The 20,432-nt window shown below is 27.6% G+C and overlaps 1 protein-coding gene across 1 annotated transcript; it reads right to left on the bottom strand.

Annotated features, from left to right (window-relative positions):
* Positions 1–3,159: 3,159 nt before the first annotated feature.
* LOC115712346 (triacylglycerol lipase OBL1-like) lies at positions 3,160–19,937 on the bottom strand. The gene is made up of 5 exons (XM_061114462.1): positions 19,386–19,937; positions 11,476–11,669; positions 8,775–8,808; positions 7,001–7,611; positions 3,160–3,589 (listed from the first exon to the last, which is right to left on the bottom strand). Exons 1-5 carry the CDS (start codon positions 19,690–19,692, stop codon positions 3,317–3,319), a joined length of 1,419 nt encoding a protein of 472 aa, XP_060970445.1. The 5' UTR covers positions 19,693–19,937; the 3' UTR covers positions 3,160–3,316.
* Positions 19,938–20,432: the final 495 nt, after the last annotated feature.

The raw sequence follows: 20,432 nt of genomic DNA, 5'->3' as shown, positions 1-20,432 counted from the left end.
ACACCAGAAACTGGTTTCTTAACACCAGTCCTATACCACCTCACAGCCTCTCTCTCTGTCTCTCTCTCTATTATTTCTGTAAATTGAAAATGTGAACCACACAAGCTATGAGTTAGTTGAGTCTATTTATAGACAAACCAACATAACTAACATAACTATAAAACCGGTAAGGTAGTTAGGAAAGTCCTAAGAGTATTCAGCTAAGGCTAAGATTCTAGGCCACTTTACAACAATATTTTCATATAATACTATTTTAAATTTTAATTTATACTAAAATATTATTTCTTTATGTGTCTATACAAGTCAATACTACATATAGATTTACATAAAAATATTGCATAAAATATAATTCAATATAATACTATACAATACAATACGACATAATACGGCATACCAAACGAACACTAAAAGGCTTAATTAGTTGAAAGCCCAAAGCAGATACAATTAATCAACACTATCAAACACAATTAGGGCCAAAGACAAGAGCGGAGCCCTGGCCACCAAGTCTTGGCTGAGCTAGTAAATATGTAGTGAAATTATGAGTGCGTTTTTTAATTAGCCTTACACACGCGCACAAGTTCGAGTAGGCGATGCTAGAAGTGTTAGAACAATTAAAGACAACTAAAAAAGTACAAGAAGCTGCTACAATATTTTAACTACAACTGTGATCTCATGGTCCGGGAAGGAAACATAGCAGAACCCGAAACATCTTCTTAGCTAGCACTAGGGGTGGCTCGAGAAGAGAGTGAACTAGATCTACGGGTAGGCGTGGAACGAATAATTGAACCTATAGAAGAGGTAGAAGAAGTATGCATCAGTGATGAAGATCATACCAAAGTCATCAAAGTGAGAAAGAATATGCCTCTGGTTGTTAAAGAAAGGATAGCCTCCACAGTCAAGAAGAACGGTGATGTGTTAGCCCTGTAGTTATTCTAACATGACTGGAATCGGCCCTCATGTAATCTGTTATGCATTGAACATAGATCCAAAGGCAGATCTCATATGCCTAGCCAATCCAATTTTGGTCCTAAAGCCTAATGGTACATGGAGAATGAGTATAAATTTCACAAATCTAAATTAAACAAAGCTTGCCCAAAAGACTATTTTCCACTTCCTCGAATCGATCAAATGGTCAACGCAACTTCAGGCTACGAACTCTTAAGCTTCATGGATGCGTACTCTAGCTACAATTAGATTAAAATATATGTAGCTGACCAACACACGATCTTCCAGACTGATAAAGAATTTTACTACTATAAGGTCATGCCTTTTGTATCGAAGAATACCAGAGTAACCTACCAGAGGTTGGTTAATAAAATGTTTAAAAATGTGTATAAAATGTGTTGGGGAAGAACAAATGTCAAAAACTTCCATGAGCCATAATGAAGATTTAGAAGAGACTTTTTCTATCATTAGAGAATATGGAATGAAACTAAACCTAAAGAAATATACTTTCAAAGTTTCTTCAAGAAAATTCTTGGGTTTCATAGTTAGTTCTGATGGCATTGAAGCAAACCCAAATAAGATAAAATCCCTTCTAAATATGCATTCACCCTAGAAGCATAAAGATATTCAAAAGCTGACTTGAAGGATTAGAGCACTCAGCAGGTTCGTTTCCAAATCTAAAAATAAGTGCATACCTTTATTCAATGTACTTCGAGGAAACATTAAATTTGAATGGACAACCGAGTGTAAAGAGGTATTCTAGATACTCAAAGAACACTTGACAAAGGCTCCTATATTGTCCCAACTAGTTGAGGGAGAGTCGTTGTTCCTATATTTGGTAGTGTCAGATCATGCTATAAGTGTCGTTTTAGTGCGAGAAAAAGGAAAGGTACAACTTCCTATATATTATGTGAGCAAAAGATTGTTGGGAGCGGAGTCGAGATATCCCATGATCAAAAAGTTTTCCTTTTGCTTGCTAATTGCTTCACAAAAGTTAAGACCATACTTTCAAGCTCACGCCATCAGGGTACTAACCAACCACCCTCTCTGTCAAGTGTTGCAGAAGCCAGAGTCATGAGTAAGACTCCTAAAGTGGGAAATGAAGCTAAGTTAATTTTATATTCAATATCAACCAAGAAACTCGATTAAAGATCAAGCCTTAGCAGATTTCATTGTGGAATGCACAGGGATGAACAATGATCTTAAAATGCCCATCCTGGAGTTAGAAGTCTGGAAGATATACATAGATGGAGCATCAAATGAGAAAGTCTCTAGAGCCAAAATAATCTTAATATCTCCTCAACAACTCCAAATCTAAAGTGCACTTCGATTTGAATTTGAAGCTTCCAAAAATGAAGCTGAACATCAAGCTATGATTGTTGGCCTAAAATTAGCTAAAGAAGTTGAGGCCAAGAACATTGAGCTGTACATTAATTCACAGCTAGAAGTCAACCAAGTGTCAGGAGAGTACCAGATGAAAGGAAAAAAGATGACTAGTTACGTAGCAAAGTCTAGGGAGCTATTACAATATTTTAAGCACTATTTTATCAAGAAATTCCCATGGATAAAAATGCCTTCGCGGACATGCTAACTAAGTTGGAAACATATCCAAACATAGAGAAATACAAACTACTCCCCATCGCCCATCTATGTACTCCAAGCATAAAAGCACTAGGGGTGATGGTATTAATCACTCAACTTCCTGGATGGCTCCAATCCTAAAGTATCTAGAATTTGGGATGCTCCTGGAGGATAGAGCAGCTTCACAAAAGATACAATACCAAGCCCCTATGTATGTAATCATGGATATGGAAAGTTATTCATGAGAGGATTATTGATCCCATACTTAAGGTGCGCTTGGACTAAAATAAGCGTTGTTATGCATGAGATTCATGAGGGGCGTGTTATAACTAGCGATTCTATTAGTTAGTTAGTTAGGGTTAGTTTTCAATCTTTAACTTTTCTAACTAATTCTGGTATTAATCTTTTCTTGTAATCTTAAGCTTAACTTTTCTCAATCTAAAAGAAGGTCCGATGATCTTATCAAAGGATCAATTGATCTCATTCATTAATTTACAAATATTGTCCATTTCTCTATTCATTAATATTCTCTTTGTTCCTTTCTCCTTTCTCTATTCACCTCACAATATACAACTAGAATCCCAATTTTATAATAGCAATTCCAAATAGAAGCAATCCTACCAATAAAGATACTTCATGCAAATATTTTGGCATATATATTTCTGAATTATAAAAGTAATAATATCTTACATAATACGACAACCCAACATAATATGATATGTATGCCAAATATTATATTAAGTATATTATATATGGAACCCTTTTAGAGCCCACATGTACTTACAATAAACTACTGAGATTTATCCTTGGGTGGAAGGAGAAAGTGAGGAGGGGAGGTGATGAGGCGTGTTGCATTGACATAATCTTGAGGACAATGAGCTGGTATTCCTGGAATAAGCAGACCTACTATCCTCATAAATCTCATCAAACTCCCTTCTTTATATTCATTACCCTTCCATAATGGTAGAGTGAAGCTTCTCACCAATTCTCCTAATGCATTCACCATCATTGGTATCACCTTCACTGGTGAAAAATAATTTTTGTTTGGTTCCTCATCTACAATCTACAAATAACCATATATTAATCATCTCTTTAATCTATGTAACCAATCATATAAATATATAAGCATATGCATAAGAATTAACTTATATTTTTATAGAAATATATATACCAAATTTTCAATAAATAAAAAAATTAAGTTAATATTTTTGGATAAGTTATAATTCAACAGTTTTTTTTTTTTATATATATAGTCTAAATTATAAATATTGAACGTTTAACTAAATTTTTAAATTTAAACTTTTTTTATTTTTTATTGCTCACTCAAAAATTCTATTACAAAAGCCACTTCCCAGCTTCTATACACCTAATTATGATTCAAATTCTATATGCAACTATTTGGCATATCCAAGCTCTATCAACATTACTTATTTTCTAGACTTTACTAATATGATGTACTGTATTTAAAACTTTAGAAATCATATACACATTTTGGTTTCATGAAGATTCATTCTTGGCTGTCCAAATGGAGTACACAGTAGCTTTAATTGCTATCACATTCATGCTATTTCAGATGACCAAGGGCATTGGTTAGATAATGATATTGATGTTAAAGCAACTTTTTTTTAAAAAAATTATATAGGAATCTTCTCGGCTCGAAAATGAAAAATAGAAGGAAAGTTGTAAAGCAGATTGTGCAAGAGATTTTGATTCTTTATACTGCTACACAAATTAAAACTGCATTATTCTCCATAATAGAAGCTAAAGCCCAAATGGGAGAAGACTTCACTAATATGATGTACTGTCATTGTTGCAATTAGGCAAATTATTTATGGAGGTAAACTCAACTATTCTTACTCTTATCCCCAAAATCCAATATCCCAGTTTAGTAAGTGATTTTAGACTCATATCTTGCTGTAATGCGATTTATAAAACAACTAAGGTCATTTGTAACAGGCAGAGACTCATTTTACCTAGTCTCATAGCAGAAAACAAAGGGGCCTTTGTACACGGGCGATTTATTACACACAATATTATGATAAGTCAACACTTAGTGAAACTATGGTTGAAGCAATACACGACAACTTTTATTGCTATCACATGCATGTCATTTCAAATGAGCAAGAGCAGTGATTAGATAATGCTATTTATGTTAAAGAAACTTTTTTTTGATGTTCTATGAGAATCTTCTCGACTCGAAAATGGGAAATAGAAGAAAAGTTATGAATTAAATTGTGAAAGAGGGTCGTAGAGCCACTGTTTTACAAGCTCAAGAGCTTTTGATTCCTTATATTGTGTGGTTGAAGTTAAAACGATATTATTCTTCATAACAAAAGCTAAAGCCCAGATGGCTTTAGTAGTGGTAGGAGAAAACTTCACTAATGTTGTACTGCTAGTGCTGTAATCAAATAATTACTCAAGGAGGTAAACTCAACTATTCTTATACTCTTGTTCTAAAAATCAAATGAACTAGTCTAGTAAGTGATTTTAGACTCATTTCTTGCTGCAACTTGGTTTATAAAACCATTACTAAGGTCATTTGTAGCAAGCGGAGACTCATTTTACCTAGTCTCATAGCAGAAAACCAAGGGGCTTTTGTACATGAATGATTTATTGCACACAACATTATGATAAGTCAAGATTTAGTGAGACACTATGGTCGAAGCTAAGACACTATGGTCAACATTATAATTTATTGACTCCTCTTTGTTCTTTTACAAAATTTCTACTGATGTTATGCTTGTTCTTATCTATGTGGATGATATTATTGTAATAAGCAACAACTCAGAGAAGCTAAGACAGGTCACAAAGAAATTGAATCAGGTGTTTGGGATTATTTAGCTATTTCCTTGGTGTTTAATTCCACTAAGATGACACTTGGATGTATTTATCTCAAGCTAAATATATATTAGAACTTCTCCAAAACAACAATATGACACATTTGAAGCCTTGTCCAACACCCATGACAATGATAAAAATGCTATCTATATTAGGTGGAACAATTTTTGAAAATCCTACTGAGTACAAAAGCTTGATTACAAGGTTGCAATATCTAACACACACTAGAACTGATCTCAGTTTTGTTGTGAACAAGCTGAGTCAATTTCTCAAAGCTCCAAAAGAGGTTCATTGGTTTACAACCAAGATAATTCTCAGGTACCTGAAAGGCACCATCAACCATGGACTGCACATTAAGAACATCGACAGATTTGCTCTAACAAGATACTCAAATGCTGATTAGGCATTTTTCCTTGATGATAGGAAGTGAGTAGCTGGTTATTTTGCTTACTTTGGCAATCTCTTGGTCCTTGAAGAAGTAAGTTGTAGTCTCTCGATCAAGCACAGAGTCAGAAATATAGAGCCCTTACTTAATTCTCTACTGAATTGGCCTAGATACAATATTTACTTAAAGAATTGAACTTTCCTCTTCAAGAAATCCTAGTAACCTGGTGTGACAACATGGACAAAGGTGCCCTTATTTCAAATCTGGTCTATCATGTTAGGAAAAAGCATACAGAATTGGATACAAGAGATAAAGTGCTTGCTAAGGTTCTTGACATCAGATATGTGCCATCAAAAGACCAAGTTGCATATATTGTCTCACTAAAAGCCTTTCCAACTCAAGATTTTATTTTCGTATTGACAATTTAGGTGTGGTTTTAACCCTACCTGATTTGAGAGGAGGTATTAAAAAATGAATTGGTTACCAGTCCCCTTTTGGTCATATTTTATTCTTTATGGCTGTTAGTATCCAGCCATTGATTTGTCCATAATTTGTAATGATTAGGAATACTGTTAATCCTCTCTTTTCTCTCTTTTTTGTTAGAAATGTCAGAAAAATATTCTCTCATTATGGCCAAGTGTTCTTGTTCTAGAAACTTTTGTACCCCTGCTTTTTGGTTATATATTTCGAATGGATTGTGTATAAGCATATAATATAATAATAAAAACATGTAATTCATTGATATATGTGTTCAGTATAATAACTATATTTAAGTTTTCCTAGAAGCTTTGATTAGGGGCATATCTTGGTCACAATTGATCAGTAAATTTTGCAAAAAATTGTATGCAACTTTCGTGGCTATATATTGGGTGTGAAAAGTTCGAAATGAAGCTATATGGATGAATCAAAGGAACTGAATTGATTTGGTAGTTCAAAGAATACTTAAGGAAACTAAAAACATGATTAATAGTGTTATGCCAAAAAAAAAATTGTATAGATATTGATTGGTTTGAGTCTTTGTAAAGATTTGAGTTCCAAAGTTCTAATTGTAATATTGTTTAATAGTACTTAGGTCTCTGAAAAGATGCTGCACCCTAGAATAAGCTTTATGGATATAAGTTATACAAGTACAGAAAGCATAGAGAGACACCCATAAAATTATCTATATAAATAGTTAAATACTAATACACATGTAAAAACTAAAGGTCGTAATTAATAATAGGTTACTATATTATTATATATGGTACGTACCTTTGCTAGGTAATGCATGTTACTATAAACGCACGTGCCAAAATGTTTAAACATTAATGAATCATCATCATAAGGAAGCCTTGGGACCAAATCGTAACCATAAACGAATCTAAAGTAATGAATATCATGTTCCACCAATTTATCTTCCATAAACTGACAAAAGGTTTGGTCTCCAACCCTAGGTTGACCAAAGGTGTACACTCCTTCAAGTCTCTGGAGTAACCATTTCTCATCATGATAAGAAAGAATAGCAGTGAACACAGCAGCTAGGGCCCCACCCAAGCTGTGTCCGGTTACAATCAACTTGGCTTTGTCGTTTTCTTCCAAAAGCTTTTTTACCTTATTTCTAATTTCGTAGTAAGCAAAGGGTTTGTTCTTTTCAAAACCAACCTCTTTAGGAAAACCTTTACTCTTTTGTAACCCTAGAGCTTTCATGAAGCCACCGTGGATTTTTCCTACTCCTTTAATCTCGTACCATGATATGTCTATGTCAGAGCTCCATGCGTCGGCGTCGAATGGTTTGGTTCCTCTAAAGGCCACCACAATGGTATCGTGGTCTTCACCTTTGTCTCTCATAATAAAGGCTTGTGTTGTGGCTTTGTTTTGATAATCTGTTTGTAATTTGTAACAATAATATATATCATTAATTTTTAAATCATAGCATATGTAGAGGGGACTCAATATACTCCACCTAATAACTATATTAATAATTCTTTTAAAAAGATATATATATGGGTATGCTCTTAATGGGTATTACCCATGCATGGGTATTTTATTTTTGACCATTAGATCAAATATCTAATGGTTGATATTTATAATCATTAATTAAATATTAAAAAATTAATATTTCCTATTTTGTTATTCTCTATATTCCTAAAATAGATAAAACTATTAATAGAAATAAAAAATTTATAAATGGAATTGTTATTTAAAAAATAAAACACATTAAAAAAAACTAACAAACTATTTTTTTTAATAAAAATCATTCTAAAGATTAAGAAGAAAAAAAGTGTATATTTATCTAAACTAGAATTCTAAATTGTATTACTGAAAACAAAAAAATAATAATTTTAAGCTTTAAACTGTAATACATATAAAATGTATAAGATTTTTTCTAAAACTAAAATCTTTAATTTCATAATAATTAACAATTATTTATATGTTTTTATTTTTCAAAAAAAATACTTGAGCTTACCAAAATCTATAAGAACAAAAGCAATAAAAAAAAATTTAACAAAAAAAAAAAATGAAGGAAGAAAAAAGTGTCATAAACATTATTGAATAATAGCAATTGCCAACACAAGAATTTCAACACAAAAAATTATATTTACCCTAAACAAGATTATCATCTTCCAATCCTAAAAATATAAATAATGAACAATACCTCATTAGTTATTCTAGGAGAATGATGCATGGTAATATCAAAAAATCATTGGATGATAATAATATTTCTCTAACAATGATAGCCTAAGTAAGAACTAAGAAGTATTGTAGCGTTTTATTTTTAAGAGTATGAATAATATTAAGACAATTGGATTCCACAATAAAGCTCTTATTCTCCTAATAAAAAAAACACATTAATATACATGTAAATGATTTTTAGTTTTACAATAATAAATTATTAATAAACTCACAATTTCATAAAATAATAAAGTAGTAATTTCAAACTATTAGTTGTAATTATTATTTCCAATTTTATAAAAAAATAAATATAATTTTTTTTTTAAATTCTTCTTATTTTTAATTAAACATAATTTTTTTTTTGAATTCGTACCGTTCCAACAGTCGTAAAATCCCAGGAATTCCATCTGCAAATGATTAATCAAATTAAAATATTAGTTTATTTAAGAAACACACAAACTATAATTCATTATTATATTTTTTTTTAGAAAAAAAATAAAAAAGGATATCATTAATTTAATTATGATTATTTTAAGAGTGACTAAAACTTATAACATAATACTTTCCCCCTTTTTGATGCTTTGCTAGGCTTTTGGCCTTTTAGCTTACGACTGGGGCTATCGCGGGTCGAGGGAGGTCGCGTAAGGATGAGACAATGGGGAAAAATAAATCAACGGTGAAGAAGAAGAAGGTAAAGAGGGGACTGGCGTCTTCTGATAAAGTTGTACTTGATGCTTCAAGGACTGAATCTATTTTCTCAAACTTTTGGTTTACAACCAAGTAAGGAACAATGAAAGCGTTTATTGTTATTGTATATGGTTTAAGCAGAGGTGACTTGTGTGATTGAGTCATTTGGATTTTGGTAGAAGCAATCTCTTGTTTAAATATTTCAGAATTCCTATTTGTACTAAAAAGCTCCCTGTCCCTAATTGTGAAACTTTGATTGAAAAAATAGTTCAAAGAATTAGACTTTGTTTGGCTGTGTTTTCAGTTTTCAGTTTTTAAAATTGTGTTTTTAAAAGTGAGAATAGAAAATAGTTTTTTATCATTTTAAAAATTTACCGGTGTTTGGCACAAATTTTTAGAAACTATTTTTAGATTTTTTTCTTAGGAAAAAAAATTAATATTTTAACACCATACCATTACATTAACCCATCCGGGTCTAAGTTTGGGTATGGTTTCGGGTCTAGGATCCGAGTATGTGAGTAAAATACAAAATATAATATGTCAAACAAAAAAAAATTATTTTTGAAAATTGAAAATAACATTTTGATGTTTTCTGTTTTTTAATTTTTCATTACTCAATTTTTAAAAAACTGTTTTTAAAAAATTTTGCCAAACAACCCCTATTAGTTTTTAAAAACTGTTTTCAGTTTTAAAAAACACAAAAAACAGTTTTTAAACTGTAAAGCCAAACAACCTCTTAGAGTTTGGAGTTCCCGAAACATTTTGTATGCGGGTAGAACAGTACTGGTTAACTTAGTCATGAAATCTATCTATTCCTATTAGGCTCAACTCATGATAAATCCTAAGTCTGGGCTGAGTAAATGTTATATGCAAAGTTTTTTATGGAAAGGAATGTCTCATTCAAATGGGTCGGGCCTAGTTTCTTGGGATGAAATGTGCAATACGAAAAGAGAAGGAGGTTTGGGGTTCTTGAAGAATCAAAAAATAGAAATGAGACAGAAATTGGGAAATATGTCTAGGCTATAGAGTCGAAGCAAGATTCTTTTTGGGTAAATTGGGTGAATTATGTGTACATTGGAAAAACTGATTGGATATCCTATGAGTCCCCAAGTTCTGGTAGTGAAAACAAGTAGTTTGAATCAAGAACAAGCTCAGGCCATCTCAATTTCCAGTCTAATTTGTTAGATCTCTAAGTCTAAGAGGTCAAGAGGTTGTTTAACTGTGTTTTCAGTTTTTCAGAATTTTATTTTCAAAAGTGAGAATAAAAAATAATTTTTTGTCATTTTAAAAATTTAATGGTGCTTGGCTGAGGTTTATTAAAAATATTTTTAGATTTTTTTTTACTAAAAAAAATCAATATTTTAGTCCATACCATGACATGAACCTATGCTACCCCAAACCCAGACCTAGACCCGAACCCGAATTCAAACCCCAACCCCAATCCACACCGAGACACGGACCCAAACCTGGACTCGAACTGAGACCCGAACGCCAGAGCCATGACCTAGACCTAGACCCAAACCCCAGACTCCGAACCTCGAACCCATACCCGAACTCGACCCAGAACGGTACTCAAAACCAGACCTAGAACGTCCAGACCCTAATACCCTGGACCCCGGACCCAGGGCTAGGTCCGTGGTTCGATTTTGAGTCCTTGTCTAGGTCTTGGTCTGGGTATAGGGTTTGGGTTTTGGTCCTAGTTCGAGTCCAGATTCGGGTCCGGGTTTAGGTCTGGGTCCAGGTCCGAATCTAAGGTATGGGCTCGTGGTTCGTGTCTGGGTCTTGGTTCGGGTTCAGGTTTTGGACAGCACCCGGGTCTGGTCCAGTTCAGGGTCCCAGTTCGGGTCCAAGTCGATTTTCAAGTCTGGGTTCGAGTTCTGGTGTCCGGGCTTAGGTATGTGGGCGAAAATGTAAAATATAATATATTAGACAAAAATAAATTATTTTTGAAAATAGAAAATAATATTTTAATGTTTTTTGTTTTCTAATTTTTTAAAATTCAGTTTTTAAAAAATTTAGCCATATGACCCCTATTAATTTTTAAAATTAAAAATAATTTTTAAGTTATGAAACTAAACAATTCCCAAGATTTTGGAAACAAGTTTGCTTTGCTTCTTTGGCAGCTATGCTATATCATGTTTGGAGCAATAGGAATGAAACTTTTTGGAATTTGAAAATTTATACAATTGACTCTATTGTAAAGAAAATTAAAGTTGATGTAATGTTTAGAATTAAAGGCATAATGTCCAAAAAAAAAAAAAGTCACAAAATGATAGAGTTTAACTTGAAGAGCTGTAATAGAACATTGCAGGCCTCTTTTAATTTAAGGTGCTCTTAATTAGGTTGTATTGTTGTTCTGTGTTAATATATGATCAATATATATATACCTTCCAATTGTGAGTAAGAACGTTTTGGATGAAGGGTTGATTCTCGTAGGAGATCTTGGAAGCCATGATAGAGAGAGCTGCATTATAGCGTGGATCTCCATGTTTGATGGAAGGGTCAAGCCTCACTCGCCACTCAAGATTTGCGATCACCGACTTGAAACTTGCTGATCCTCTCTCTGGAATAACTACCTTTCCTGTACGTGTAAATTAAATTATAATAATACACCTACTACTACCTATACAAAAGATGATGGTCAATATTTTTAACTTTGACTTTGTCTAGCTATACATGTATAATGAAAAATGTTAACGGACACTAACGGTGCTTATCACCTTCTTATGTGTTAATATTGTTATTAGTCCAATTAAGTATCGGGTCTCATATAATTTAATATTATAATTTTAAGGAGTATTGCTAGCCAATCACAATACGACATGTCAAGAAGACGCTAGGCATCCCTGGTGCCTAATAGCAATACTCATGTATAATTATTGAGAAATGTTAAAGGGCATTAGTGCTGCATAGTTCTTTCCTACGTATGCGTCAATATTATTATTGGTCCAACTAAATATTGTTAATTAATCGTAAAGTGACATGTCTAAAAAATGCTAAGCACCACTAATAATTAACAGCCATGCTCATAATTATTCATTTGACTACAATGAAATTATTGATTAACTATTATTATACCGGGAATGCTTTTTTGCATTTTTCTATCCGTAAACATGTATTGTATACGTAACTACTACAAGTAAATGCACTGTGTGACCTATCAAAATATCTATATATAATATAAAGGAAAGGACAAGAAGAGTTTATGTGTCATTTTATAAAATTTTCTTCCTATTTTTCTTAATTTCTAACACATTTTCTTATTTTGTTTGAAAACTAAACCACACAAACAAACTAAAAGTCCCACATAGTTTAAAAACTGTTTAGGTTTTATCTATGTAGGTTATAAATAATATTCTTATTACAATACTTTCTTTTATCCAAAAAATATATTTTTTTTTTATGGTGATTGATTAATTTCTTACTCAAGTTTTTATTTTGCCTAATTAGTCTCAATTTTTTTATTTTTTTTTTCTGAAAAGAATACAAAATATATTTTTGTACTTCTCAATATTTGTCAAGTTTAAAATAATTATAAAAAAAGATCTTTAATTAACTTGACATATAAAAAATATAGTAATTATTTTCTATGTGGGTGATTGGTGAACTTAATCTTGCCCATTGTAATTTTTTTAAAGTGAATGCAGAATATATTTTTGCATTTTTCAATCTTTGTTAATTTTAAAATAATTATAAAAAAAATCATTTAATTATTTTTTCGTATAAAAATTATTTTCTTATAATTCTTTATTTCAATTTTATTTAATAATTAAAATTATATTAATATATTAATAAATGATATTTATTAGTATAATAAGACACCTTAAATATATCTTTTTTATATATACTTCTTTGATATGAGACTATTATGAATGTTAAACTTTTAAGTTATATATATTTCATCAAATATGTAAATGATAGATATTATTTATTTACACATATTTTTACATTTTTCAATCTTTGCAAAATATTTAAAATTAAAAAAAAAAAAATCAGTTTTTAACAAATAAATCAATATGTATATAAAAGAAAACACTAAAGAAAATGAGGTGGCATCCTACAATATTTTAATATATTTTTACTATAAAAAGAATTTTAGTAAATTTAGTTTATTTTATATATTTATAGATATTGAGAAATATGACTTCTTAGTAATTTATTATTATTATTATTATTATTATTATTATTATTATTTGTGAAAATCTCACATGAATTAAGAACTACATAATTAATATACTTCTAAACTATAAACAAAGTATTCTTACACTAACTTTTAAAATTTTCTTCCTATTTTTCTTAATTTCTAACACATTTTTCTTATTTTGTTTGAAAACTAAACCACACAAACAAACTAAAAGTCCCACATAGTTTAAAAACTGTTTAGGTTTTATCTATGTAGGTTATAAATAATATTCTTATTACAATACTTTCCTTTATCCAAAAAATATTATTTTTTTTATGGGTGATTGATTAATTTCTTACTCAAGTTTTTATTTTGCCTAATTAGTCTCAATTTTTTTATTTTTTTTTTCTGAAAAGAATACAAAATATATTTTTGTACTTCTCAATATTTGTCAAGTTTAAAATAATTATAAAAAAAGATCTTTAATTAACTTGACATATAAAAAATATAGTAATTATTTTCTATGTGGGTGATTGGTGAACTTAATCTTACCCATTGTAATTTTTTTAAAGTGAATGCAGAATATATTTTTGCATTTTTCAATCTTTGTTAATTTTAAAATAATTATAAAAAAAAATCATTTAATTATTTTTTCGTATAAAAATTATTTTCTTATAATTCTTTATTTTAATTTTATTTAATAATTAAAACTATATTAATATATTAATAAATGATATTTATTAGTATAATAAGACACCTTAAATATATCTTTTTTATATATACTTCTTTGATATGAGACTATTATGAATGTTAAACTTTTAAGTTATATATATTTCATCAAATATGTAAATGATAGATATTATTTATTTACACATATTTTTACATTTTTCAATCTTTGCAAAATTTTTAAATTAAAAAAAAAAATCAGTTTTTAACAAATAAATCAATATGTATATAAAAGAAAACACTAAAGAAAATGAGGTGGCATCCTACAATATTTTAATATATTTTTACTATAAAAAGAATTTTAGTAAATTTAGTTTATTTTATATATTTATAGATATTGAGAAATATGACTTCTTAGTAATTTATTATTATTATTATTATTATTATTATTTGTGAAAATCTCACATGAATTAAGAACTACATAATTAATATACTTCTAAACTATAAACAAAGTATTCTTACACTAACTTTTATTCAAAAAAATATGGACAGAAAATATATAAATTATTTTAACAAAAGAAAACACAATAAGAGTTTATGTATCATTTTATAATTTTTTCTTCCTATTTTTCTTATTTTCTAACATATTTTCCTATTTTTTTTTTAAACCAAACCACACAAACAAACTAAAAGTCCCACATTGTTTCAAAACTATTTAAGTTTTATCTATGTAGGTTATAAATAATTATAAAAAAATCATTTAATTTTATTTTTCATATAAAAATTAATCTCTTATAATTATTTATTTTAATTTTATTTAAATAGTTAAAACTATAATGGTTTATTAATATACGATATTTATTAGAATAATAAGACACCTTAAATATATATTTTTTATATATATTTCTGTGATATGAGACTTTGTGAATGTTAAACTTTTAAGTTATATATATTTCATCAAATATGTGAATAACAGATATTATTTATTTACACATATTTTTTCATTTTTTAATCTTTGTAAAATATTTTAAATTGAAAAAAATCATTATTTTAATAAAAAAATCATCTATATCTATATATAAATATAAAAGAAAACACTAAAGAAAATCAGGTGACATCCTTCTATATTTTGATCCATTTTTACTATTAAAAGAATTTTAGTTAATTTAGTTTATTTTATATATTTGTAGATGTTGAAAAATATGACTTCTTAGTAAAATTTATTATTATTATTATTTGTAAAAATCTTATATGGATTAAGAACTACATAATTAATATATTTCTAAACTATAAATAAGGTATTCTTACACTAACTTTTGTTCGAAAATATAATTAGAAAATAACAAATGATCATAATTTTTAATATTTTTACTCATTTAGTAAAAATATTAACAACTATTTATTAGAATATAAATTTATGAAATAAAAAATACGAAAAAATAACCATAAAATAATTTTTTTTTAATAATTATAACGATAATATTTATCACAAAATCTTCACTTTTTTTTAATATATTTTAAAATAGCAAATTATATTTTTACTTTCAACACTATTAATTTGTTTATAATATACACATGAAAATGTTATATTTTAAATTATATCATTTAATATAATATATATACATAAAAATTATAAAAGTTGAACAACACCGCGCGAAGCGCGGCTTAGTTCCCTAGTTTAATATATATAACCAAAATATATACATATTGAAGACTCTATTTCAATTAATATAGGAATATATATATACAAAAGTAGTAGGCACCAAAAATGAAGTTTCTAGTAATATAATCTTGTCTTATATTTAAACAAAAATCTTAATTTATTATCTTTTGTATGATTCTTTTAATTTTATTTTTTTGAAACCAGATTCTTTTCACTTTATAGTATCCGTAATACCTTTAAGAGTTTAAAGGTAAGTGTCACCACCTTTTTCCATTTTCTTCTAATAAATAAAATTGTATATTAATTTTATTTTGTCAAAAACAACTATACATTATTATAAATTGACTCGGAAAATATATAATATAATTAACACACACTCCCAACTAAGTACTAACCATGCAGATTGGTATTTTTTTCTTTAAAATGAAATTGGAAGCATTATTAAATAATAACGAAGAATAAATAACACGAATTGGTATATGTAAGTCGTGTATATATATAAATCACTACAAACAAAAATTTACAATTCTTTAGTCACAACAAAAAATTATTTATATTAAAATATAGTATTTAGATATATTATCAATAATTTAATTTTAGTTACAATAAATATTATGACGACTAACATACTTTAAGTCACAACAAATTATAATTAATTTTTGTAACTAATATTTTTAGCCACGAAACTTTAAGTCATAATGTAAGAATAATAATTTTTATTATAATTAGTCGCACAATTTTTATTTTTAGTCACAAATTTTATTTTTATTAAAAGTATAATTTTTTTAATATTTATATCATCAATATTAGATGGACCAATCAAAATTTACCACGTGTACATTTCTGTACACCATGTGGCAGTCCATTTAGTACTTAGCAAACCAAATGGACAGAAGTACAAAGCAAAATTATTGACCGCAAATTTTTCAATTTAAGAAGTCGTGCCAAACTTCAAAATTCAAAAAATTTTGACCGCAAATTACCTTATACTGTGAATTCACTAGTTCAAATAGAATAAGCCCCATTCCACGTGCCAAACATATGTCGACCGCATATATCCCAATTGATAATATTATTAATTTACATTTTGTTTATAAATAAATAAGACCAAACATAGCTAATTAAATTACTACGTGTTTAATGGGGTTTTTTTATTACTACGTGTTTATAAAGGGGTTTTTTTATAAAGGGGTTTTTTTAAATTACTACATGCTTCAAAAAAAAATTACTACCTGTTTATAAAGGGGTTTTTTTATTTTTACATTTCAAAATAATTTTTTTTTTACATTTTTATGAAATTGTATATTAAAACTATTATTGCAACTAGCGCTGCAACTACTTTAGAAACCCAAATCGTAAATTTGAAAAAAAGTTAAAAAAAAATAGTATATGGAATAATTTCCCTATTTTATATGTATATATGTAACAAGATTACTGTAGGAGTTAACATAAATTTCCTATTAATAGGAAAAAAATATTAACCATTAATTTTAAATTATATAGTTATTATAGTATAAAGTGTATACTTTTATGATACCATTACTCGTGTACAATTATAATATTATACATATTATTATAATAATATTTAATTATATATTAAATATTACTATAATATATTTAATATTATACATGTAATTATATAATTAAAAAATATATTTAAATATATATTTTATTTTAAAAATAACATAATATTAATAATTAAAAAATATATTAATTTTTTAATTTAAATTATTATTATTTAAAAATTAATTTAAATTATTTTTATACAGTTATTTATTTTCAAAAAATAATTTTATTTACGAATGTTATTATTAATTTTTAATACTAATAGTTAAACTATAAAAATAAGTAATTACTTAAGTATTTTCACTACCAATTTGTTTCCATATATAGTTCTACCATAATAATTTTTTAAATTAATTTGCTTTATTAATTTTTTGAAGAAAGATAATTTCTGGTAATCAAATTGAGTCAATTACATCCACAAGGGAATCTCCCTTCAAAAAAGGAACTTACAACTCTTTTATATTTTTAAGAATTTATTTTACACAAACTTCTTTTCCTATACATGATTAAGTCTATTTTTAAAACTCTCTTTAATGTTACTATCTATGATTCATACATTTTTTTCTTATTTATACACAACTATTTAGTTAAGTCAAATGCCATAAATTACACTCAGTAACACATTATTATGAACTTAATTTAATTTTTATGACACATTTTAACATATATTTTTCTCATTTTAAAATTATATATGTGTTCTTTTAACATATTTATTTATTTATTTCAATAACAAAAAAATAAAATTAAAATAACAAAGTCCATTAACTAATTAGTGTAACAAAAATAGCTCATTAATGTATACACACACGACATATATAAAGCAACCTTCTATTTTTTTCAATAATTTTTTTTTTAAAGCAGCCACTTTTTTAACAAAAAATAAACAATAATCACACTACAAAAAACTGTTTTGTGACAATTTTTTAGTCAAAACATGAATTTTTTGTGACTAAATGTGACTTTTAGTCCGAACAAAAAAAATTACTTGTGACTAAAACATAATATTAAGTAACAAGTTGTTGTTAATTTAGTTTTAATCACAATAAATATTGTGACTAAAAATACATTTAGTCATAACAAATTATAATTTTTGTGACTAATACTTTTAGCCACGAACTTTTTTGTCACAACACAATAATGATAATATAAAATTAGCCACAATTATTTTTATCTTTAGTCACAAATTTAAAGTAAGATTTTTTTTAATGTCACATGGATATGTATACCATGTAACCTCTATTTGACTTTAATTTTATTGGTAAAAAAATCTACACCATGCCATGAGGTACAAACTAAAGATACTACATTAAAATTATCCTCTCTATATATAAATGTTTTGAAAATATAATTGGTTCAAAATAGTTATCTTAACTTGATTTAAATCAACATATTTTTTATCGAGCATTGCTAGCTATTAAACATGAGTAATGCTTAGGACACCTTCTAGACGCGTCATCTTGCAATTGGCTAGCGATAATTCTTCAAAATTATTATATTTAATTATATGTAACCCGATACTTAATTAGACCAATAACGATATTAACATGTAGAAGAGTTCTATAGGCACCACTGATATCTTAGTCCATTTCTCTTTTTTCTCTCATCATATGTTTGACACAGCTGTGCTGTGGGAAAAAGCAGTTTTAGCTGTGCTGTGAGAAAAAACAGTTATACAGCAAAATTGTAGAAAAAAGCTGAGTTGAGTGTTTGGTAAATTATAAATTTCAAAGTACTATGGGTTGTTAAGATCTATTATAATCACAATATGTAAAAACTTATTTTATATAATAGTAGTTTTTTTTTTCAAATATAAATTTATATGTATTTGACAAAAATAATTTATAGTATTTTTTTATTATATTTTATATATATTCTTGAAAAAGTTATTATTTTTTTTTTTTAATTGTTTACCAAATCTATTTTTTTTTATAACTTTTTCAAAAAGTAATTTTTAGTTTTTCCCAAACGGTCCTTAGGTTGTCCCGTCAACCTGAAAAACAGTCTATCTATATCAATTTACAAAACGTTTTTGACCAAAAACAAATTATGAATACACTCTTAACCAATTATTGGGTAGTCCGAAAAATCATTTCCAAAACATATGTCTAAATTGATATAGGAGTTTATAATAATTTTATTTTCTTTTTCTTTTGTTTTTTTTAAATAAAAAGTCCATAAATATAATAATCAAACTTATTATATTAGATATATAATTAGTAATGATCATTTACTTATAGAGATATGAATTATTAAAATCATATATAGGATATCGATCGAACCTCGAATAAAATTAAGAACGAGATTAAAGAAGTTGCCGTTAGTTGACAAGATATTCAAACCCATTTCAATGGCAGAGCCAAACATGGCCATGGGTACGGAAAGAGCATGCAAAACCTTCTGAGCTCCAATTGATACAAAAATAATCCAACGCCGGCATAAATTTTCTTCGTCTTTATAAGACGAGTCAACCAATAACTTCTTCTTCACCACTTTACTCGAATATATAATATATATTAAATCAAACAAACCCACTTCCTTTGAATTCAGTAACATATAGCTATCTGAAAAACTCTTGTCACACTCCATATATTATATATTATATATTATGTAAAGAGTATTATATATATATCAACTATAACTATTTAGCTGTGTATGTAATGTGTATAAAAATATATACTACGTAGACAGTTTTCTATATATTTATAGGCAAACATGTGAAGCTCCTCTCGTGTGGGAGTCCTAATTTGGCCAAGTCAGGATTGGCAGCCATAGATGCGTGTTATTTTAGTATAACTGTAAAATTACCAATCATTGAAAATGATATATTCATTAAACTCCAAAAAAAAAAAAAAATTGATTTATCGATACATATTATATATTATGAAAGTTTTTATTTATATTTCAAAAATTTATATGGACATTCTATTTTAATAATTTTGTATTTTATATAAAATTTATATTTTTAATTGTACCAAGTTTTTTCTTTCAATTTATATTCTTAAAAAATATATCTATTTATATTTTTTTTTTATTTAAGACATCTCTGTGATTAAAATATATCTATCTATCAAACAAAATTAAATTAAAAATTAAATATTATCTAATATCTCAACCAATATTCATTAATTTAACTATATATAAACCAACAATGAGCTAAATCATTATTGTGCTATTACTATAATTAAACCTTCAATATTTATTTAGATCATCACCTAGCTCGAGGAGTAATTAATTAATTAGTTACGTACCAACACATTATATCTTGATTATTCTTATTCTAGTATAGCTAGCTAGTGCTATCAAGCTTCTTAATTAGGATTATACAT

Source organism: Cannabis sativa, chromosome 4 (assembly GCF_029168945.1).
Source record: "Cannabis sativa cultivar Pink pepper isolate KNU-18-1 chromosome 4, ASM2916894v1, whole genome shotgun sequence".
NCBI classification, from domain to species: domain Eukaryota; kingdom Viridiplantae; phylum Streptophyta; class Magnoliopsida; order Rosales; family Cannabaceae; genus Cannabis; species Cannabis sativa.
The sequence above is the reverse complement of the archived record's forward strand: the minus strand, read 5'-3'. Positions and strand labels throughout refer to the sequence as shown.

What these genes read in the sequence shown, in the direction of transcription:
- LOC115712346 (XM_061114462.1), bottom strand. Translation starts at nt 19,692, where the DNA reads ATGGAGTGTGACAAGAGTTTTTCAGATAGCTATATGTTACTGAATTCA. An exon ending in CGTTCTTAATTTTATTCGAG is followed by an intron (nt 11,670 to 19,385) that starts GTTCGATCGATA and finishes TTACACGTACAG; the next exon opens with GAAAGGTAGTTATTCCAGAG. An exon ending in ATTTTACGACTGTTGGAACG is followed by an intron (nt 7,612 to 8,774) that starts GTACGAATTCAA and finishes AATTACAAACAG; the next exon opens with ATTATCAAAACAAAGCCACA.